Consider the following 21,796-nt stretch of genomic DNA (forward strand, 5'->3'; position numbering starts at 1 on the left):
CTGCCATCGTGCAACCTCCAGCTTTTCACCAGAGGAGAAACACTGAATTTATTTATTATCCAAAATGAGTTAATAGCACAGGCAGCCTCTTCACATACTAGAGCAATACATATCAGAAATGAAATTGACATGTAAATATGAAATAAATGCTTAAATGTAGCTAGGTGTAATGTTAGAGGCCACAGAAGTGAACCTTTCAAGCCTGTTTTCTCAACTCACTGTTTCTCTGCAAGACATTACTCTATAAAGTGCCATATCTCCAAAACTGGTGGGTCAAACTGAACAACCAATATCTCTATTTGAAGCTACTGCTTTCATATGACACAAAGAAACATAATTTAAAAATAAAAATCCAATAGCAGTCCCGCAGTCAAATTTTGTCGCAGAAATTGCATTTCTTTTAGCATACTGTCATTGACATTTTCATGTTCCACTGAAAGGAAATTGGAATAACTTGACCTATCCTGTGGGGATGATAAAATGTTGTTTTTAGAGGAACATAAATAATAGTAGTGGATTTGAATGTCATTGCATGGTCTTGATAAGTAACCTACTGGTGATTATGGGTTGATATTCAACGTGGGTGAATAGAGGGTATGCACAATTGCGCATGCATAAAGTGAATGGGAAATCGAGTGGCAAAGTGATTGGAAAAGTGAGTTTGACGTCACTTAACATTGTGTAATGCAATCAGATAGGACGTTTCTGTGTGGATGTATGAGCTGTCAAGGCCAGAACGTAGTGTTTTGCCACTCAGTAGGCGTTCCTGCATAACTTCCGGGTATGGTGATGATGTCACATGCATACCCTCTATAATAGCCTGTGTGTATGTGTGTGTGTGTGTGTGTGTGTGTGTGTTCAATAAGTGGTCCAAATGTTTCACACACACGCCCAATAAAACAACCCATAACTGCCTATGATATTGCAACATTGTTTTTCAGTACAAATAGATCTATTGTGCATTTAGGAATTTTGTCATATTTGTGTAGTTGTTGTAGTTACTAGTTTTAAATAGCAAAAGCATTCATTCAAAGTAATATTTTTTTCAGATTGTCAAATAAGCCTCTCTGCTCTTGTGCAGAATCCCATTGGGGTCTTGAGAAATTCTCTCATTGTATTCCGAGTCAGACTAAGTGATTCCAGCCTCAGTCATATGCTAAGCTGTTTTAAGTGCTGAAGAACATTATGTAGTTATTTAAACACATGCATTCACTTATAAAGCATGTCAGATCGCTGCAGGATTTTGTGTCAATGTGCATCCCTTTGTTGTCCAAACATCTGAACTAACACTTGAATTTCTTATATTATAACATGCACTGAACTTATTGTGTGGTGGCAGGAACTATCAATGCAATGATATGCTGTAATATGGACAAATGCTTTGCAAATTAGGCTATTCTTTATTGCCCGCAACTAGGGTTGCGATCCGTTTAGGATTTTAACGATTCCGGTTCCTTAACGATTCCTTCTTAACGTTCTGATTCCTTAATGGTTCCCTATATAGTATGATATATTCCTAAATTATATATACCTCACTGGTGGTTCCTAAAGTACCCTCTGGGTTACTTGGACCCTTAATGGTCTGTAACTGTCATTTGTACACTCTCAGAGTTATGGTGGTCCTCAAAATTAAAAACGTTTGGGAACCACCGGTATTGTAATTGTATATCAGACGCAAAGTCCACATAAACCGTACAGTGTGATGTACCGGTTCTGGAAAGTGGAAACCTTTCCAAATATAATGGAACCGATTATGGTTCCTCAATGTTGGATTTGGTTTGGATTCCTCCAGCTCCGGATCCCGACCCTACCCATCTTCTACATTTGATTGTTCACATCAAACATTGTTGTTCATTTAATCTAAATATGACCCGTTCGTTTCTTCCCAGGTGGCTGGTCCTGGCTATGACAATGCTTCGCTTCTACCTGCAAAAAGGCACACACAGGGGTCTGTACAAAAATATAGCGAGGACACTCAAGTTTTTCCAGACCTTTGCATTAGTTGAGGTAAGACCTACAGCAGATTTTTGGTTTTCTGTCTTTTCGAGAGGTCCTGAAACTCAAAGAGCAACAATGTTAATTTGTGACTTACTGTATGTGTTGGTTGGTACCTGTTTTAGTGTTTGACACTGTCTTATTAATTAAGTGTCTGTGATGGTTGTGGTTCATTGGTAGTAAGTAAGTAAGCTACAGTATGAATAGACAACATACATTGACATCAGAATGGTCCTTCAAATGCTGCTATAGATATACCATAGCCGAGTTCTTATAGAGAGTTACAATTAGCAATTTAAGCAATTTGCTCTTTTCAAGGGTGACGTGTGAGCCATCGGCAGGGTAGGCATGAAAGTCTCTTTTCAGTTAAAGAAAGTAGATAGTCACATAAGTACAGTGCAGTGATAATATAGGGGGCCTACAGTGGTGCCCCAAAGAAACTCAGATACCAAGTAAACAATTAACCTAGCATTTGCCTAAACAACATGCTACATTCTTAACATTTGTGGTCAAGAAAAAAATAATCTAATGGCTCTATTCAAAAGTGTAACGCAGAACCTGAAACCTTCGAGCAGAGGAAAGCCTTCTATACAATTTAGGCATTTAGCTATCTGCTGCCAAAGGTGGCCAGGGGTACTTTTCTGCCTTGCTTTGCGTGGGATTGGGATTTGCCCCCAGACCGACGGATCACGTAAGGGACGGACTGGAGGGGAGACATTTCTCTCACCCGCTGTTGCTTAGTGCTTCTTGTGTCGATTACGTTCGACTCTGTAAAGCACTTAATCGTACCTGTCTCCTGTACTGTGTTTACTTGTCTTGTAGATACAGTAGTTATACATATTACATGGATGTGAAAATTTGCACTGTACCTGGTAAATAAATAAATAAAATAAAGTGACCAATTAACTGTACATCTGCATAGTAAACAAGCATCTATATTGAACAAACAAAGGTGACAAGAAGGGATACATGGACAGAATATGTGATATACTTTAGGTAGCATTACTAATTCTTACCTAATCTTGTTTTACAGGTGGGACATTGTGCAATCGGTATGTAATGAGTTTAAATACTGTGTATTTATATTCCTTTAAAAATGTACTCTGTTATAATATATTCATTGTTTTCCCCATATGGCACGTTTGGTTCATTAGTTTTGGTACAGATAATAAAAGTTTCACAAAATATTCCGGCAGGCATGTAAGGCAAACTTATAGGAGGCAGTGTAAATTAAATGAAATAGGAACACAGATACAGTAGTAGGGAAATTGTCCATTCAATAAATAAAATAAAAGGTGTTGTACAATACCTTTTACGCAGCAAACTCTCAAGTGGCTCTACAGGTTCCTAAAACTTCAAAAGAGAAAAACAGATTAAAAAAACCCTCCAAAAACTATTGGATCCTAATTAGCCTTATCTGTGCTCCGTGGCGCAATGATGTAATGTGGCCGAGAATAGCAGACCTACAAGCTCACAACATGTCACACCCACGATGCATTGTGAGCAGTTTATTAAAAGATCCCCTTTAAAGACACATGAATGAGCCTCTAGGTCTTCCTGGGGTCCTGAACAAAACGAATACAATACAGGTGTACAATTAAACAATACAGATCATATGTACAACTAATCCATACAGATTATAAAGCCTGAAGTATGAACCTAGCTACTTCCACCATGTCAGAACCAAACCTACAGCTAGACTCCTGCATTGGAAATTACATAATTTACACCGGTTTCTTTCTTATTCCAGGACTTGTGAGGACTTCTGTGATTGTAACCGGAGTGCAAGTGTGTTCACGAATTTTCATGGTTTGGTTCGTCACCAACAGTATCAGACAGGTAAACTATACCAAAGTGTCCAGTACCGTTTGCGCTAGTCTCAACCATAACGTTTTTCTTTCCTACCCTCTTCATGCTTGCCGTTCTTCTTTGACATTGTGATAAAGATTCAGAACGAAGAAAGCGTAATCCTCTTCCTGGTGGTGTGGACAGTGACAGAGATCACCCGATATTCCTACTACACATTCAACCTGCTCAATCTCCTGCCGTACTTCGTCAAATGGGCCAGGTGGAGATGATGCCGCTGCATGATATCCGTGCTTAACACGATAAATGTGTCTTGAGTGCGTTAACCTAGTCTCACCTCTGTCATGCTTCCTTCAACTGACCATATTCACGTGCTCTAACCATATCATTGCTGTCTGTGCCCTACTTGATCATACTACAACATCACACAAAAGTAGCAGATCCACAAGCTTGAAAGGCGGCACGCTTTGAGCTTGTAGATCTGCTACTTTTGAATTTGAATCCTGAAAACAGTTTTGGACATAATGAGGTTTCCACCTGACAGAGACGATATACATACACACTCTAATCATATTGAAAGTGTGAATAATAATCAATGGCCATAACTGGCTTTACACCTGTCTGGCCAATTTTACACAACATACACAGCTGTGCGGCTGTGCCACCCAGTGTATGTTGTGTAAAATTGGCCAGACCGGCAGACACAGTGACAAGTAGCATGGGTGTGTAGTGATAATGTGATATCACTATAACCATTTATCCAGTGAACTAAACATTAACATTGTGCTGTGATGACATAGCGAGTATGAGATAAGGCAATTAGAAACAAAAGGTGAAGTTAAAAAACAGTCAGCAGTTGGATCAAGTGAGTTACAGAACCACACTGTACCTTCATGCTGCTTGCAATGTCTTTTGTAGCCTATAAACTCAAGTGGATATACTGTATCGCCACACATTCTGGGATCCAAGAAAAGCAGATGTCGTAACAGAGGCTCTCCTTGAGTGTGCGTGTGTTGCGATGGCCATTCATCCTATGTGCATAGCAGTAGATCGATCATGCACAACAGGTGTATAGTCCCACCCAGCCCAGAATCTATTAGTTTGACTCCAGGTGTGGCCAGGTGTGATTGATTAAATCCACCCACACCACAGATGGGGATTGAATAATCTCCAGTATTTTCAATTTGTTCTAGTGTAAAGCTACACTAGAACATTAGGAAAACACAAAAGCACATCTAAAAATGGACCCCAAACGTCCCTTTAATTTCATCTTTTATCGCCCCTGTGTGACATAACATTGGCCTACTGTATGAGGAGCATGCACTTACTGTATGACATGGCATTCTGGCCTAACATATCTCTCTGTCACAGGAGATGAGATGAAATTAGAGTAGTGTTAACGGAACGTCAGCTGTACACACGGACAGCCATCCAAAACACAGGCTCGGCATCTCACGACGCAGAGATGGCACTCTCACTTCAAAGTAACGCACTTTAGAGATGATGTACTCTCTCTGTGGACTAGAAATGTTCTCGCAGGTTAATATTTCTGCTGTTGGTCTCCGTTGTTTTCCGGTTCCCGCAAGCCACCCGCGTCCGAAACCGTCGAGAAATAAGAGTTACCGTGTGGGGGTCCACGGAACATCCAGACCCCAGGAACGTGCCCGCAGGGGGCCGGCCCGGTTCCTGCGAGCCTTCCCGTGTCTGAAACGGTCGAGAAATGACAGAGTGTTGCAGATTTCCGTGTTCGCACACATACGGGGACATACATACACACATAGCTGCGTAATGGAGCGGAGGGCGGAGGCAACGCTCAAAAATACAATGGTGGCCACATTGATGACCCCTGCTTGTTTCCATTGTGGTCCTACGTATGTATCCAATTCATCAACATACAGTAGCATACAAAAATTGGCCTCATACTCTTTGGTGCACTGCAGTGTACACACAGTGTAGTTCTTAATACTTCCCCCACTCTTCCACCTGGCATTCTCAGGGGTTCCTTAAGCACATGGCCGAGGCTACAGGCCCCCAGAGAGAGAGAGGGGGGCTCATGTTCAGCTGCTCCTCTTTTTAAGACCAACTGTTTTGGTCACGGAATGTTTCGCCCGTCATTTCTCCCACATCCACATCCAGAGTCTGAGGCTAAGGCTAAGGCTGATCTTTGCATTCTCGAGTAAATACTGGATTCTCGTAGAACCCTGAGTCACCACCATATCAGTCTCTCGAGACAGACTGTTGACAGACTGTTGACTCAAAGGAAAAGAGGGCACTCTTTTTCCTTTATTTTTTGCCGATGGGTTCTCAGATTGCCACCACATTGTAGAAGAATCATGCCGTCATAGGGAGGAGGAGTTGGTGTTGACGTGCTCTCTGCTCCTCTACTGTGTCTGGCAATGTTCAGTGTTCTGGCAGAATGACAAGTGTAATCAAATTGTCACACTACACTACTCGCGTAGAAGGAGATTGATTTTCCACTACACCCATTTTCAATCTATCTTCATATAATTGGTCCTCGCTATGCTCATAATAATATGGTAAATTATTTTGGTCTACTCACTCTCTGTGTCTCAGAGGAGGACTGTTGAGAGTCCAGAAACTCTCCTACCGGTGACATCATCCATTAAGTAGGCAGGTTTGGTCATTTCCAACAGGATTTTAAAATCTTTATAAAAAATTGCATTCAATTTGAGAACAATGGATTATATTATAGTATGGTAACTTCCCAGGAATAGAAAGCCTGCAGTTTCTATTAGCTTTGGATTTCCCCTCGATTATGTCACTGCCTCCTCCGTCAGTGTGTGAAGAAAATAACAGGTTCACTTGAAGTGCTTATGGAAAAGGCGCTGTATATAAATACATGCAGACTATTTCACTTCTTATGCATCCAAGTGTTTTAACCACCCACAAATCTGGATGGATGGGTGCATGCAAGCATGGATTAAAGCAAAGTTAAGAGGTTTTGTTCCAAGCACTCTTTACTACTTTTCATTGGTTAAATATTTTAGAAACAACACACGTAAAGGGTGTTCAATAGCACTGATTTATGCAACAACAAAAAATCAAATCAAATCAAAATTGGAGTTTGGTGGTTTCAGCAACGATATGAAATATCTGAGACTATTAACATTTTATGGAAGATGTTTCTGAACATATTGCTAGTTTGATCACTTCAAATACTCAAATCTTAAATAATAACTGACAACAGTCTATTTACAAGCTCTCAATGTGTCGCAGACACGTTGACAGCTTGCAGAATTATTCTATTTTTGCTGCGCATGTCCATAGAAGACATGCCGACTTCTATTGAAATCTGTCGTGGCGACTGAGAACTTGCCCATGACTTTGTGAGCATACACTACTAGCTTTTAAAGATCTCCATCTCACTTTTTTTCTAGATACAACTTCTTCATCATCCTGTACCCTCTTGGAGTGGTTGGCGAACTGTTCACCATTTACGCCGCTTTGCCAGTTGTGCGCCGATCTGGAATGTATTCTATGAGGCTCCCCAACAAGTATAACGTCTCTTTTGACTACTACTACTGCCTCATCATCGTCATGCTGTCCTACATCCCACGTAAGGAGTGTTTTACATCACATCTTTAATCAATGTTTGCACGGGTTGTTACAGTATAACCACATCAGATGCAATATGTGGTTGCTCTGTGAATCACTTAATACTGAGCACTTGCATTATCATAATAGATACATTGCTCGGGAACAACAGTGCATGCTACTTTGTTATTTAGGCAAAAATTAAGAAGACGCACATGCACGATGGGCCTGACCATAATCTGTGTCTTTTTGTGTTCTCTCCCCCAGTGTTTCCTCAGCTGTACTTCCACATGCTTCGCCAGAGGAGACGGATGCTTCTTGGAGAGGTGATAGTGGAGAAGGATGACTAGCCGTAGCCGCTGCACCTCTCCGGTCAACTGGCTGTTATTTGGGACAGGCCAGCCTCCGTAGCCCCCCACCCTCTCACCCCCCCCCCCCCCCCTTCCCCCGACACTCACCACCACCTTTATGCACCGCTTCCCCCAGTTCATCTATTCATCCATCAGTGTAGGAGAGTCAGACCTGCCAATACCACTGTCTGCAAAAAGGCCATCCAACAGGTGTGGACTTTTACCTGAAATAACCAGCGTCAAACAGGAATAAGCACATGCACCGATCGATACCAAACCCTTTAGTCACTGAGCCAGCAATGACCATCATCATCATCACCCTCACTGTCTGGAAGGGGGTTCATGTTAGGCAATCTGAGCATTGATTAACATGATCGCGCTCCATGTCAGTGGTGCTAATGGAAACCGGAGACAAAGGCCTCAAGTCTGTTGGAATTGTCACCCTGATATGGGATGGAGCCTGTCAGTTTGCACTGTGGCTCCGGCTGTCACTGTCATCAGTGTGGATACATCCCTTCTGAATTCCGTGTCCACCAACGATCTATTGCCACGTTGAGCTGAAACCACCTTGCTGCCTGAAAGTCTTCAGCGCCGATGATGACTGAGACAAGACACTGCACCCACCTTCTGTGTGAGACAGAGTAGCGGCATTCTAAACTCTACAAGGTTTGTGCTTGTAACCACCTGACCATTGGCTTGTAGCCAACGCGGAAGTGCCTCTCGCCAAAACAACTGCAGACTGTTTTTTGGGCCGATAAAGTATAGTTTTAGACTGCGACAGAGGCGCGCCGCCTCAAGCGAATTGAGCCACGTGAGGCACCACCGAACGAGCTAGAGTGAGCGAGTTGCCGTGCCGAACGTTGCGAAGTTCGATTGAGACGACTCAGTGCCGTTCGAGTTGCAACCCGATTAGGCACAGAATAGTAAATCAGTTCTGGCGAGAGTGTTTGTCCTGACTGCCACTCAAAGTGGCTACTGGCCAATCACAGCGTGTCCTTGCACAAGTGCACTGGCCAATCACAGCGCATCCTTGCACAAGCCGTGTAGGGTTTCGAATGATGCAACAGAGTAGTGTGTTTACCGAAATTAGTGACCATTAAATTATGTTACAAAGCTGAGGGGCTGGTAGGCAGTCCATGTGAAGAGATTTGGTTAATGAGGTAAAAAAAAAACACTATTGAGAGTGAGCGGCACAGAATTCAATTGGTCACCACTTTTGGTGTAATAACAAAATGTTATAATAAAAGGAGAAAGGAAACGGTTAGACTTGTGTCCCTTGAGCTGCATTTTTTAATCAATTGGCATTTTATATTTTTAAGTATTTTCCACCAGTGATTTTATACGTAAACAGCATGTGGCAATAGGTTGTAACCAAAAGGTTTCAAATAAAAAATTACACATAGCAATATTATACCTCAATATAAACAGACATTTGGGCAATTTGTTGCTTCCTCTGTGTACGTTTGTTAAGCCTTATTTGTGAACACAGCAATGTGAAATAACCAGCTAGATATATGCATAGATTAGATTTAAATTTCTTAAGGACAATTTAATTTATTCACATATCACTTGATTCACTTGGTTGGCAATACAGTATCTATTTTGAAGCTAAGCCTGTAACTGAACGAATGAATGAATGAATGAATGAATGCATGAACATATGGATGAATTAAGTCACTGCTCAGACTCCATCACTCTGCTCCTATTCTCTTTTATGTCGCTTTGATGTTTACCATGTCAAAAATTTACGGGAGTGCATCTTAAAACTACATTTGATTCTTGTCATAGACCACAAACAAATCTACAGCGGTAGAGATTATTTTATGTAGTCACAATCTTCTTCAAGCTGTTGTTGTCCATGTCGCTGACAAATAATCTAGAGTTTCGAGTGCCTCCTATTAAAGGTGCTACGATGAGATACTTTCTCTCTTCTGTGCTGCTGAAGGAGTGTCTGTGATTGGAGTAGAACTACAGATGGTAAACAGGATGTGAAATGATTGGAAGAAACTGTACAGACTTAAAAACTGCTATACCTAGCCCATGATGCTTAGCCTGGAAACCAAACAGATTGGTCTGGCACTCCTCGGTTTGAATTACATTTCAGTTCATTCCAGAGCTGTGGGTGACCAATCAGAGCCCACTATTGACGCTTGAATCTGCTTGAATCTGTTTGTAACCGCCGTAGACTTAATATCTACGCAGCGATATTAGTCTGGTCATGCCGGGCTACATGATGCTAGGAATCTAACATCTTGATTGCGATCTGGGCTAGACAGGAAAAAGAAAATCATAAAAACAAAAACAATAAAGATCAATGTTTAAAAACAAAAATCACTGGACTAGTATTATTTATCAAGACAGTAAATATATGAAAATAACATTTTGTGCAAAAATAAATAAATAAACTAGGTTCTTCAATAGAATGGAGTGGAGTTTTGTGATGTATATTTTAACCAATACGGATCTATATTTCATCTACTGTATATGGTTCTGCATGCAAACTCAAACGTGGGAAAACAAGCTCATAAGCGCTTTGTTGGTTTTACATCTTTATTTGTAGGTTTTTTTTCCATCATTGTATTACGTGGTTTCCTCTGTCTCTTTGTGGTGTTGTTTACACTTTGAGTGTTTTTAACAATACCAGGAAACATGAATTCCCTGAGCGCAGCATAGTGGCACATCTGATGTTTGTAGGCAGGATCTACAGTCTCTCATTGAATGTACATGTACTGTAACCGTAACAAAAAACTCCCATGTTCTATAAAATACCATAATACGTAATACTATGTTGTAAACTTGCAGTCTCAGCTTTAAAATCAAGCTGATTTTCAGACATTTTAAGTGTAAATACTTCATTTATTCTGACTCTGGTAAGTGATATTAAAAAGGCACTATATAGCCAGACATTCAATAGATTACCGTAGTGGGGTTTGTCAAAGATAGCATATTATCTGCAACATATTTTTGCAAAATGCCTTTGCACCTTTCAAGATCATACCTTTAAACATAACTGTTGAAGGCACTATGGTGAGTCCCCTTGGCTTTATAGAATTCATATCCTACAAAAAGAACCGCAGTACTATGAAAAATATACATTCAGATATTCAGTTGTATGTGGAATAGTCATAGACAATGCAAAATATCAATATAAATCAATTGGTGATTAAGAAAATAAAAATAAAGAAACAAAACAAAACATTTCTCCACATTTTGTGATTGTCCTGCAGCTGTATTGCACATGCTGTAAAAATATAATGCTGAACTGAGTTCATTTTGAAGGAAGAACAGAATTTGGTCACCGGTGCGAAGATGAGGTTTGCTCACACAGCCGTGGGCTCAGTTCAAAATTGTCCCTCTTCTCTCTCCATACGTAATAATGTCCATGTGCTTGGTCAGTGCACCAGTGACCTGTGTGAGTGGAGTCTAGCTGCTCAGTACACCCTCGCCTGTCAAAGACAGTGCTATGACCCAGGGGATCCCGCTGTAGAAACAAAACAAAGGCATGGAATGCCCCATTACCATGGATTAAAGGAAAAATATTATCTTACATCTGAATTCATCATTTCCTATTATGCTATTTGTGAAAACAGTGTGTGTGTGTACACAGTGTGTGTGTGTAACTTTATTGCTATAGGCCTAATCTGCAATACGTTCAAGCAGTATAGGCTATACTTTATTCTGGGAAGTTGGGAAGCGGGCACACACACACACACACACACACACACACACACACACACACACACACACACACACACACACACACACACACACACACACACACACACACACACACACACACACACACACACACACACACACACACACACACACACACACACACACACACACAGAAGACATGCTGGCTTCTATATGGAATCCAAATGACTGAAATCAGTCCTGGCGACTATTTCTGGTGCATGACACCATGCACAAGGAAGCTTATCAAGCCCGAGTCAGCACAAATAGATAAACAAGTGCTTGAGTGCTTCTCTGAGCAACAAGTGCTTATCTGAGCACCTTTAAAAGAGCTCTTAGGAACCTTAGGAAGGTTTTCTGTTCATTTTCTTTTTAGTAGGGCTGTCAAAGTTAACTAATTTAATTAACTCACCGTAATGTTAAGAACGATTAATTATTTAAATTACAATTAACTTCCTACTAGGCCTTGGGCCTGTCGCACCTCCAATGGTGCCCATGGTGGACTATTCATGGCAGGGGCGTCCTGTTCCCTGAGCCAGGCCTTAACCTGAAAAATCGCACTCCATGTGAACTGAGCAGTGCTGTGTGTGTGTGTGTGTATAGGTGGTACCGTCTAAACAGCAGGGTCAAAGGTCCTACTCTAAACACCCATAGGGACAGACAGACAGACACAGGATTTGTTTGTTTGTCATGTTGCAAGTGTTTTAAGTGAAGAGGACCACAATGGACTTTATTGTGTTTTTATCCTCTACAGGGGGAGATGTTTGTCAAAATATGTCTTTTGCCACGGACATACAAAATGAGTGGACAATAATATTGCCAGAAACACATAAAGAGGTAGTCCTGATTAAAAAATTCTGAATGGCCATAAAATGTCTGTAATTCTGAGAGAGTGAATGGGGTCCTTGCAAAACATTTGACAAGCACTAGTAGTAGTTGGACTCCTAATGTGTCATAGTGTCGTTATATATATTATTCTGAACAAAACCTGGAGACTGACATCCAGTAATTGGGTCTTATGATCAAAATAAGAACATTATAATAAATTGTGTAAACGGACTAATTTGTCCGTGTACGGACATAATGACCTGTGTCCCCTGATCCTCTGTGATGCTATGACTGTATCAGGAAGGTGCTACGGTGCACTTTTTATGTAAAGTCATGTCATCAAATAAAATCAATCAATCAAGCAATGAACAATGTAAGAGCAAAACTGGCTGCCGTGTGAACATGGTAAAATAAGACGCAGGAAAGGAATCGGTCGCAGTAGTGAGAGAGAGACTCACCGCCCTCCATCTCTTTCTCACAGATGTAGCTTATGAGATCTTCACAGAAGAAATCATTCCACAGCCCTTCGTGAATGAGCCCCGCACAATTCTCTCCTCTCTCATGTCCGTGGCCCCAGTTATCAGGCTGGCCAGGCTTCCACTTCCTGCAGGCGACCAGCAGAGGGCAGTGACAACACATTAATACAAGTATAGAGTAGCAGAACCCCCACAGAAACTGGACCAATAAACAGTGGTGGAAAGTACAATTACTTAAGTAGTAGTAAGTACTGTACTTAAGTACAATTGTGAGGTATTTGTACTTTACTTTACTCGTACTTCTGCTACACTACATCCTGGTTCCAAATATTGTACTTATACTCCATTACATTTATTTGAAAAAGAGTTATTAGTTATTTTGTAGACTGAATACAAACCTTTAATCACTCGGCCATTTGAAAATGAGAAAACTTGGGAAACAAAGTCTTATGCAGACCTGATCGGGGGTGCGTAGGCAGGGACCAACGTATTTTTAAAAAAAATGCACAAAATATACAAAATGACCTGCACACCGTCTGCACTTGGAATATGAACACTTTTATTAAAATTTAAACTAGAATTTAAGCTTATTTAATTTAAATGATGAAAAAGTAGCAAAAGTTGCAGATCAAGCTCAAAACACTTGTAGATCTGCTACTTTTGATGCTTGTGTCTGACGCTGTAGTGTAGGGGCAAGTAGGGGCGTCAATTCACGAATAAACACAAAACGTTAGGCCCCCTTTACAAGAGAACGGTTACCATAGAAAATGGCTAAATAAGGGTTGAAAACCCAACAAAATGAAAACTCCTTCCAGACTCTCCAGAGTGGAAATCTTTGAAAACGCTCTGCATGGCGTCTCCACGTAAACGGGCAAAACGATGAATCCGTAAAAACGTGTGAGATCATGGCTCACGTCAGCTTACAAGGCTTATGTTCATTACATTAGGTGCAGAGCTGTAGCCGTTATTTGGAGTTGCTAGAATGAGCAAGTGTAAAATCATTACGACGGCATCAAGGCCTAAAAAAATACATTTTAGTTGACTAAATCAACTGTAGATTTAGTCGACTAAGATCTTATGATATTTAGTCGACTAAAACTAGACTAACACTAAAACATTTCAGATGACAAAAATATGACTAAAACTAAAATCTAAATTTGCTGTCAAAATCAACACTGGTTGAGACTCACGTGAAGGCAGGTTGGGTTCCGTCCAGCCAGCACCACGTGTTCTCCTCCTCCCTGTCCGTCAGCCCCATCCAGAAGTAACCCTTCCCTGTCGTCTGCTTCTTCAGCCATTTCTGCACCGCGTCACAGAGAGGGATTGAGAGCAGTGTCGATTTCGTAGACTAAAAACTATGAAGTTTCGAAGAATGTTCGCCAACTACCTTTTTGTCACTGCCGAACACTGAATAAAAGCACAAAAAACATGCAGTAATGGTCTGGTCTCTACACTGCCTCCCCCTGGCCAGCCGGGCCGCCTGATGGAGGGGAAAGGAACTGGTTGGAATAACGTGTTCCTACCACGCACTACGTCCAACCAGGGAAACTCCCCCGTTAGGTGTAAGGAGCAACTTGGACACTCATGCATGAAGTAAGCATGAGTTCAAGTCCGTTGCTCTCCCCAGGATGGCGGAGGGTGTGTAGAGCCCAGGATCACATTAGATAATTGACACAGGGGTGAAAAATGGGTTACAAAATCGTGGGATAATTATTATTTTATTTTTTTGAAGCTCAAATGTTTAATAGGGAGGGACTAGTGGAGACGAGATCCAGTAGAACTTATGCTGCATTCAGATGGGATCAGGCAGACGGCAGAAGGCAAACCGGAGGTCATTTTAGTGGACGGGAGCACGACGGTAAATGGAAAAGGACGGCACGCCGCCAGAACCGGCGACGGTAACGGCAGACGGCATCAATGTTAAATTATTTTATCTTTTTACCGTACCGTGCCGTCCAGCAGGTGGTGCTGTTTGCTGTCTACCGCTTGCCTGTTCCCATGTGAATGCAGCATAAAAGACTAATCATTTTATGGTTGGTTGTGCTCTGAAAAAAGTCCACATCTACAAGTCCACAATGCATCAACACATTGTGAGCTTGTAGATCGGCTATTTTCGCCATGCAACCTAGTGTAAAATCAGCCATTGTGGCGCCATCAAGGCCTGCTAAAATATTTTTTGTAGACTAAATAAACTGTGGATTTAGTTGACAAAAGTCGTATGATATTTTGTCTATTCAAAACACTAAAACTAAATCAAACTTTGCTGTCAAAATCAACACTGGGACACAGCATAAAACACTGAGTCACAACAACTTCTACCAAAATAATGACATCATGCATTGCAGAGCAATGACACATTTAACATAACAGCACCAGGGTCCAGTGGTGGAAAATAACTAAGTACATTTACTCAAGTACTGTACTTAGGTACAAATTAGATTCCCCCCCCCAACTTTAGTGGAGTATATTCCAATATTCAGTACTTTTACTTCTACTTCTACTTCTACTCTTTACTCTACATCTCAAGAGGCAAATATTGTACTTTAGTTAGGCTACTAGTTATTTTGTAGATTTCGATCATTATTACAAAACAATAAACATACATTTAAACATTACCTACCTCAGCCCTAAATACATTTCGGCCATTTGAAAAGATTTTCAAAAGATTGTAATACATTTTATAAATGTGAAAATGCATGTGCAATGGGACATTCTGCTTGGTACTTTAAGTACATTTTTATACCCGTACTTTTGTACTTTTACTCAAGTACATTTTGAATGCAACTGAGTATTTGCATGCATTGTAGTATTGATACATTTACTTAAGTAAAACATGTGAGTACTTAATTCTTCCACCCCTGCTAATTGTACATGACAGTAATGAGGTCCCATGCAGTCTGCAGGGCAAACCTTCATTTCCAGTAAAAGGTATGGAAAATTGGTTTGAAGCCAAATTTATACTTCATACGTAGGGTTACATAATCAGGGATTGTGTTTATATATGGTATATGATAACATGGTTATGTATATATATATATATGTGTATATATATTATTGTGTTTATGTATATATATATATATATATATATATATATATAGTATATGATAATGTGGTTATGTGTGTATATATATATATGTGTATATATTATAAAGGGTACAGCTATGATGAATAGGTCACATTATACAGAGTGCTGATCGACCCTTTCAGCCACAGGTCTGGTCTGCTGTGGGGCGTGGAGGCGGAGAAGAACCATCAACCTCCTTTCTGTCTGCCCACCCCCTCGTCACTAGGAGCCAATCCATGCTAAGAGGACCAGCCTGGAAAGACTACTTAGCAGCAGCTGTGACATGCAATCATTGGCATTGTCTCTCAGTCACCCCATACTGAGGAGCACTCTGTCCGTCGGAGCTAGTTAAAGCTCAAAGTTTCAAATCTGTTTATAGGCATAGGCCAGGGGCTATACCTGTGTGGAGTCCCCTGAGCTGTAGTCTGTGATCTTGTGCTAAAGTTACAACTGATTATAATTATATATATATATATATATATATATATATCGAGATATATAATATATATATGGCCTATGGGAGCGTACTTTTTGTAACCCTTTGTTAGGCAGTAGTTAGTGTAGACAGTTTAGGTAGTTTGAATTTGTGTAACATTTAATTTCATTTATTGGTTAGAGGTAGGTAAGAGGTTCATGTGATACTTTAGAATAGGGATAGATAGTTTTGATGGTTTTGTTTTGTATTTGAAGTTGTAATCTTTATTGTTCATTATTATTATACTTTATCATTCTAACGTTTAATAAATAACAATTCTCGTGCCAGCCGTGTTGCATCCTCTTCTTAAATACCCCTAGACATACAAAGGGAATGTAACACGTAGTCAGAAGAATTGTGTATCCTTAGACACAGTGCATTTGAGTCTTTAACCTTGACAATTGCAGCCTCATACAATAAAGGGCCCATGACCATGTCTTGCACACGTGTTGCACGTCAATGCTAATGAAGCATGAACATAATTTTACTTTCCTGTTTGGTCCTTATAACCAGGTATTGATTTGATTTCTCTTCATTTTCCACCATGTTTGACTCAAACACAAGAAGTTGGGGAAATTGCAAAGCGCAGATACTGCTGTGGATGCATTTTCTATCTGGACTGTTTTGTGAATGCTGTATAATAGCCTACATTAGCCTATATGCTATTCAGTGCTTGAACTTTGAATAACGCTAACTTTGGATATAGCACTTTGATATGCGACAATAAATGATTTCGGTGACCAATATCTCTCACCGAAATAATTTATTGTTTTAGAAAATCCTATCATAGACTCATAAGTACCTGTTCCTCCATGTCATTGATGATCAACAGTGAGGCGTGACTCAATGAACAGTTTGCCTTGGCGTCATCAAAACTATGCAGCTCTTTGGAGAAGAAGTAGCACTTGTCTCTGTAGTTGACCCATTCAGGAGGGCAACCTGCAATGTAGAGCGGTTATTAAACACTTAAAGATCATCTCGGGCAGTTTGTTACCGTTACAGTTAGATTCATTGATCGATCGGTATACTTTATTAGTCAGACATGTAAACAGCATGTGGTACAGTCTGACATGAAGGCTAAAAGGATAACACGAAAAGCCCAGGGGGTTTGGTTCCATTGTGGTCCTAACATGTATGCATTCAATTCATCAAGAGAGCATTACAAATTATCGAATAACATGACACAATACATGTCATCAGCAAATACAAAAGATTTCAGAGGGAGGGCAGAATCCATTTCTTCCGACCGACGGTCGGTCGCTTTAGCACCGTCGCTCCGTCGCGACGCACCGTCGAACGGTCCTATTTCGGTCCGTCGTTCCGTCGGTCGGTCGGTCTGTGGCTCCGTCGCTCCGTCGGTCCGTCGCTCCGTGGCTCCGTGGCTCCGTCGCTCCGTCCGTTTTTGCGTCGCGACGGACCGCCGGTCGCAGGTTTAGGGTGGATGGATTCTGCCCTTGCTGCCCAAATGGTAACTCTGTCATTTCTCTACCGTTTTGGACGGGGGTGGGCTCTTTGGAATCGTGTGGCCCCCCTGGAGGTTTCGGGGGTTCGGGTACCCCTGGGGACCCCCAGGGACCCCCAAATGGTAATGTCACCTGTGGACACTAACTGTAATTGTCTCGCTGTCTCGCTGCTGCGCTGCGCCGCACAGACAGCAGCTTGTGTGTAACATGTGCGTTCGTGCCGTGTTGCTGGTATATTATTATTATTATATTTTTTGCACCGCCGCGTTGTCTCGCTGCTGCGCTGCACAGACAGCAGCTTGTGTGTAACATGTGCGTTCGTGTAAATGTTCGTGTAAATGTTTTAGGTCGGCCGGTCGGTGATTTGGTCTGTCCTTCATATATTTTTTTTTCTGCTCTCGTTGGACTTAACTTTAAAAGTCCAATGGAACACCTCTTTGTAACGGGTCGCTGTAGTATAGTGGTCTAATTCCTCGCCTCTCTATTCTTTTTTGCTGAGGACGCTGGTTCAATTCCCGCTCGCGGCAGACCAAAATTATTATATTTTAGACAGACACACAGACAGACAGACAGACTGCCTGTCTGCCTGCCTGTCTGCCTGCCTAATGTATTGTAAATAATGTATTCATTCCATACGGCTATTTTTTTTAAATATAAAAACTTTTGTCTTTCGCGCGATTCGAACCAGCGTCGTCAGCACCAAAAGTTGAGAGGCGAGTGATTAAACCGCTAGACTACAGCGGCCATACGTTACAAAGAAGTGTTTCATTGGACTTATAAAGACAATAGCACCCAGCTGCAGTCTCGCAAGGGGAGGGACCGGAAGTGCTTTTATTTCCGGCTTCCACGTGCACAAGCGCACATACACGCACGCGAAATATAATGCGCGTGCACGACACGCACTTGCTGGTGCGCGCTTACATGCCGGGTGTATATAGTACCATCTGTGCTTAAACATAATTACGTGGTCGGTTTGGAAAAGTTTGAAGTAGTTTGTTGTAGGTAATATTTTAATTGAAAGCTTATTAGTTGGTGGTATAAGTGTGCATATTTGAAGAAATGCAAATCTAACAATAATAAAATGATATGCAATAATAGGCTAGGCCTATATGGTCGATTATAACATAATGATATCAAGGCATTTAAGTAATGTAATAAGTTGCTATAACCCCGTACCCCTGTCCCACACACACCATGTCCAGACCATAGACCACAGACACACGACCATATGCATTTAATTTACTATGAAAACCTGCATTTCCCGTCAGTCAGTCAGTAAGTGTGTCATGTCACGCCTCGTGTCATGCCTCCATATATGGTCACGCCTCATGACACGTCACACCACCATATATGGCCGTTTCCATATGATATAAGATCCCGACACTGACCTCATCAAACCCTGGATAGCCATACATTGAAAAGACTGGATCATCACCTAGATCTCCATATATGGAGCTGAGGCGGCCAGCAACTCTACATCTGACCTCATAATGTAATAATCAGCTCATAATGTAATTAAAAGACGAGCACATAACTTAATAGATTTTTCTATAATGTAATAATGTGTTACATTAAGAACCTCCACATAGGCGACTCATACTGTAATAAAACTTCATAATGCAATAATGTCTTTATAATGTATGAGCTGATTATTACATATTGCATTATATTTCGCGTGCGTGTATGTGCGCTTGTGCACGTGGAAGCCGGAAATAAAAGCACTTCCGGTCCCTCCCCTTGCGAGACTGCAGCTGGGTGCTATTGTCTTTATAAGTCCAATGAAACACTTCTTTGTAACGTATGGCCGCTGTAGTCTAGCGGTTTAATCACTCGCCTCTCAACTTTTGGTGCTGACGACGCTGGTTCGAATCGCGCGAAAGACAAAAGTTTTTATATTAAAAAAAAATAGCCGTATGGAATGAATACATTATTTACAATACATTAGGCAGGCAGACAGGCAGGCAGACAGGCAGTCTGTCTGTCTGTCTGTGTGTCTGTCTAAAATATAATAATTTTGGTCTGCCGCGAACGGGAATTGAACCAGCGTCCTCAGCAAAAAAGAATAGAGAGGCGAGGAATTAGACCACTATACTACAGCGACCCGTTACAAAGAGGTGTTCCATTGGACTTTTAAAGTTAAGTCCAACGAGAGCAGAAAAAAAAATATATGAAGGACAGACCAAATCACCGACCGGCCGACCTAAAACATTTACACGAACATTTACACGAACGCACATGTTACACACAAGCTGCTGTCTGTGCAGCGCAGCAGCGAGACAACGCGGCGGCGCAAAAAATATAATAATAATAATATACCAGCAACACGGCACGAACGCACATGTTACACACAAGCTGCTGTCTGTGCGGCGCAGCGCAGCAGCGAGACAGCGAGACAATTACAGTTAGTGTCCACAGGTGACATTACCATTTGGGGGTCCCTGGGGGTCCCCAGGGGTCCCCGAACCTCGAGACCCCCATAGAAACCTCCAGGGGGGCCACACGATTCCAAAGAGCCCACCCCCGTCCAAAACGGTAGAGAAATGACAGAGTTACCATTTGGGCAGCAAGGGCAGAATCCATCCACCCTAAACCTCCGTCGGTCGGTCCGTCGCGACGCAAAAACGGACCGACCGACGGAGCGACGGAGCGACGGAGCCACGGACCGACGGACCGACGGAGCGACGGAGCAACGGAGCCACAGACCGACCGACCGACGGAACGACGGACCGACGGACCGAAATAGGACCGTTCGACGGTGCGTCGCGACGGTGCTAAAGCGACCGACCGTCGGTCGGAAGAAATGGATTCTGCCCTTGCTGAGATTTCATGTACAAAAGCAGAAAAAGGAAAAACGTCAGCAGTGAATTACAGAAAATATCATGTAACAGTAATTAGCCTATGTGAATGAGGATGAAGGAGGGGGGCAGGGCTCACCTGGCGCCGACAGTGTGGGGGCGGGGGGCTGGCTTTGAAGAGACACGGGACCCAGGGGCAGCGGCGGCGGTCGGGCAGGGATCCCCGGTAGTCCGGGTGGTCCGGGCGCCCCCACGGGCCCCAGGGGCCCCCTCGGCCCCAGCTCGCCGGCGGGACCCAACGGTCCTCGGGCGCCTGACGGGCCCTGTGCGCCCTGAGGGCCGGACTGTCCATCCCTCCCGGGCAGCCCGGCTGTGCCTGGCTCTCCTTTGGAACCGGGGGGGCCCGCCCTGCCCCCTGACCCTCGGGAGCCCTTGGATCCGGGGCCGCCCCGGGAGCCCGGCTGGCCTTTTAGCCCCGTCCCGCCCGGGGGACCCAGAGCTCCCTTTTCTCCTCTGAGTCCTGGCAGCCCGGGCCCGCCCTTGTCCCCTTTCTCCCCCTTCTGTCCAGTTTGACCGATGAGTCCCTGGGGTCCTTTGTCCCCTCGAGGGCCCCTGAGACCAGGCGGACCTAAAACATGAAAACGCGTAAAGTGAAAAGAAAAAAGTGACAAGATCATTTAAGTATCATAATTATCGTCGCTGTCGGGCAGTAAGCGCTTATCTCCATATTTGTTTTTGTAAATTAATGCCCCATACTTGATCATACTACAGCATCACTCAAAAGCAGCAGATCTACAAGCTTGAAGTTTTGGACATTTTCCACCCGACAGAGACGATATACAGTATGACGCTCTGTTCCATTTAGTGTACAGTGGTTCTCACTTCTCAAATGTTTAAATTTCAAGGACCCCCATAACTCTGAGAGTGTAAAACAAATGGAACTCTCAGAGTTACACACCTTTACGGGGACATTTGAAACCCACCCACAAGGACACTTTGAGACCCACTGGTGTAGCAGTGTTTCCAGCGAGCACCCTGACTTTGTTTGACCAGAATGGAACAGGCTCAGAGCCTTCATTAGTATCATCGGTAACACCTGTGAGGGAAGTCAGAAGAGGCCCGGAAGTTATTTTCCAAAATGGCGTATGTGCACGGAGCCTATTGATTGGGTTGGTATACCGAACCCCCTCCTAGACTCTGCAGTGGTGGACAGGAACTTTACCCCTGCTCCACCCAAGCACCAGGAGTCACTAGTATAGACCATACTCACATGGTGGCCATCTTGCCATGGCA

The 21,796-nt window shown here is 42.5% G+C and overlaps 2 protein-coding genes across 3 annotated transcripts in view; one reads left to right on the top strand and one right to left on the bottom strand.

The window, feature by feature from the left end:
- The window catches only part of hacd1 (3-hydroxyacyl-CoA dehydratase 1), a 12,448-nt gene extending 1,947 nt beyond the window's left edge, over nt 1-10,501 (top strand). The window contains exons 2-7 of the mRNA XM_083778029.1: nt 1,890-2,007; nt 3,029-3,047; nt 3,746-3,834; nt 3,942-4,063; nt 7,200-7,378; nt 7,624-10,501. Coding sequence (XP_083634155.1) covers nt 1,890-2,007; nt 3,029-3,047; nt 3,746-3,834; nt 3,942-4,063; nt 7,200-7,378; nt 7,624-7,706 — 610 coding nt within the window. The 3' untranslated portion in view covers nt 7,707-10,501. The remainder of the gene's footprint in view (nt 1-1,889; nt 2,008-3,028; nt 3,048-3,745; nt 3,835-3,941; nt 4,064-7,199; nt 7,379-7,623) is intronic.
- Nucleotides 8,869-21,796, bottom strand: part of LOC310867873 (collectin-12-like) — a gene marked incomplete at its 5' end in the record, with an annotated part of 60,019 nt that continues 47,091 nt past the window's right edge. For both annotated transcript variants that reach the window (XM_083778028.1, XM_083778027.1), the window contains 5 exons: nt 8,869-11,187; nt 12,689-12,834; nt 13,897-14,006; nt 17,048-17,184; nt 20,643-21,131. In XM_083778028.1, coding sequence (XP_083634154.1) covers nt 11,168-11,187; nt 12,689-12,834; nt 13,897-14,006; nt 17,048-17,184; nt 20,643-21,131 — 902 coding nt within the window. In that variant the 3' untranslated portion in view covers nt 8,869-11,167. The remainder of the gene's footprint in view (nt 11,188-12,688; nt 12,835-13,896; nt 14,007-17,047; nt 17,185-20,642; nt 21,132-21,796) is intronic.

The sequence above is a fragment of the Protomyctophum parallelum genome (assembly GCF_964188405.1).
Source record: "Protomyctophum parallelum genome assembly, chromosome: 12".
In the NCBI taxonomy this organism is placed as follows: Eukaryota; Metazoa; Chordata; class Actinopteri; order Myctophiformes; family Myctophidae; genus Protomyctophum; species Protomyctophum parallelum.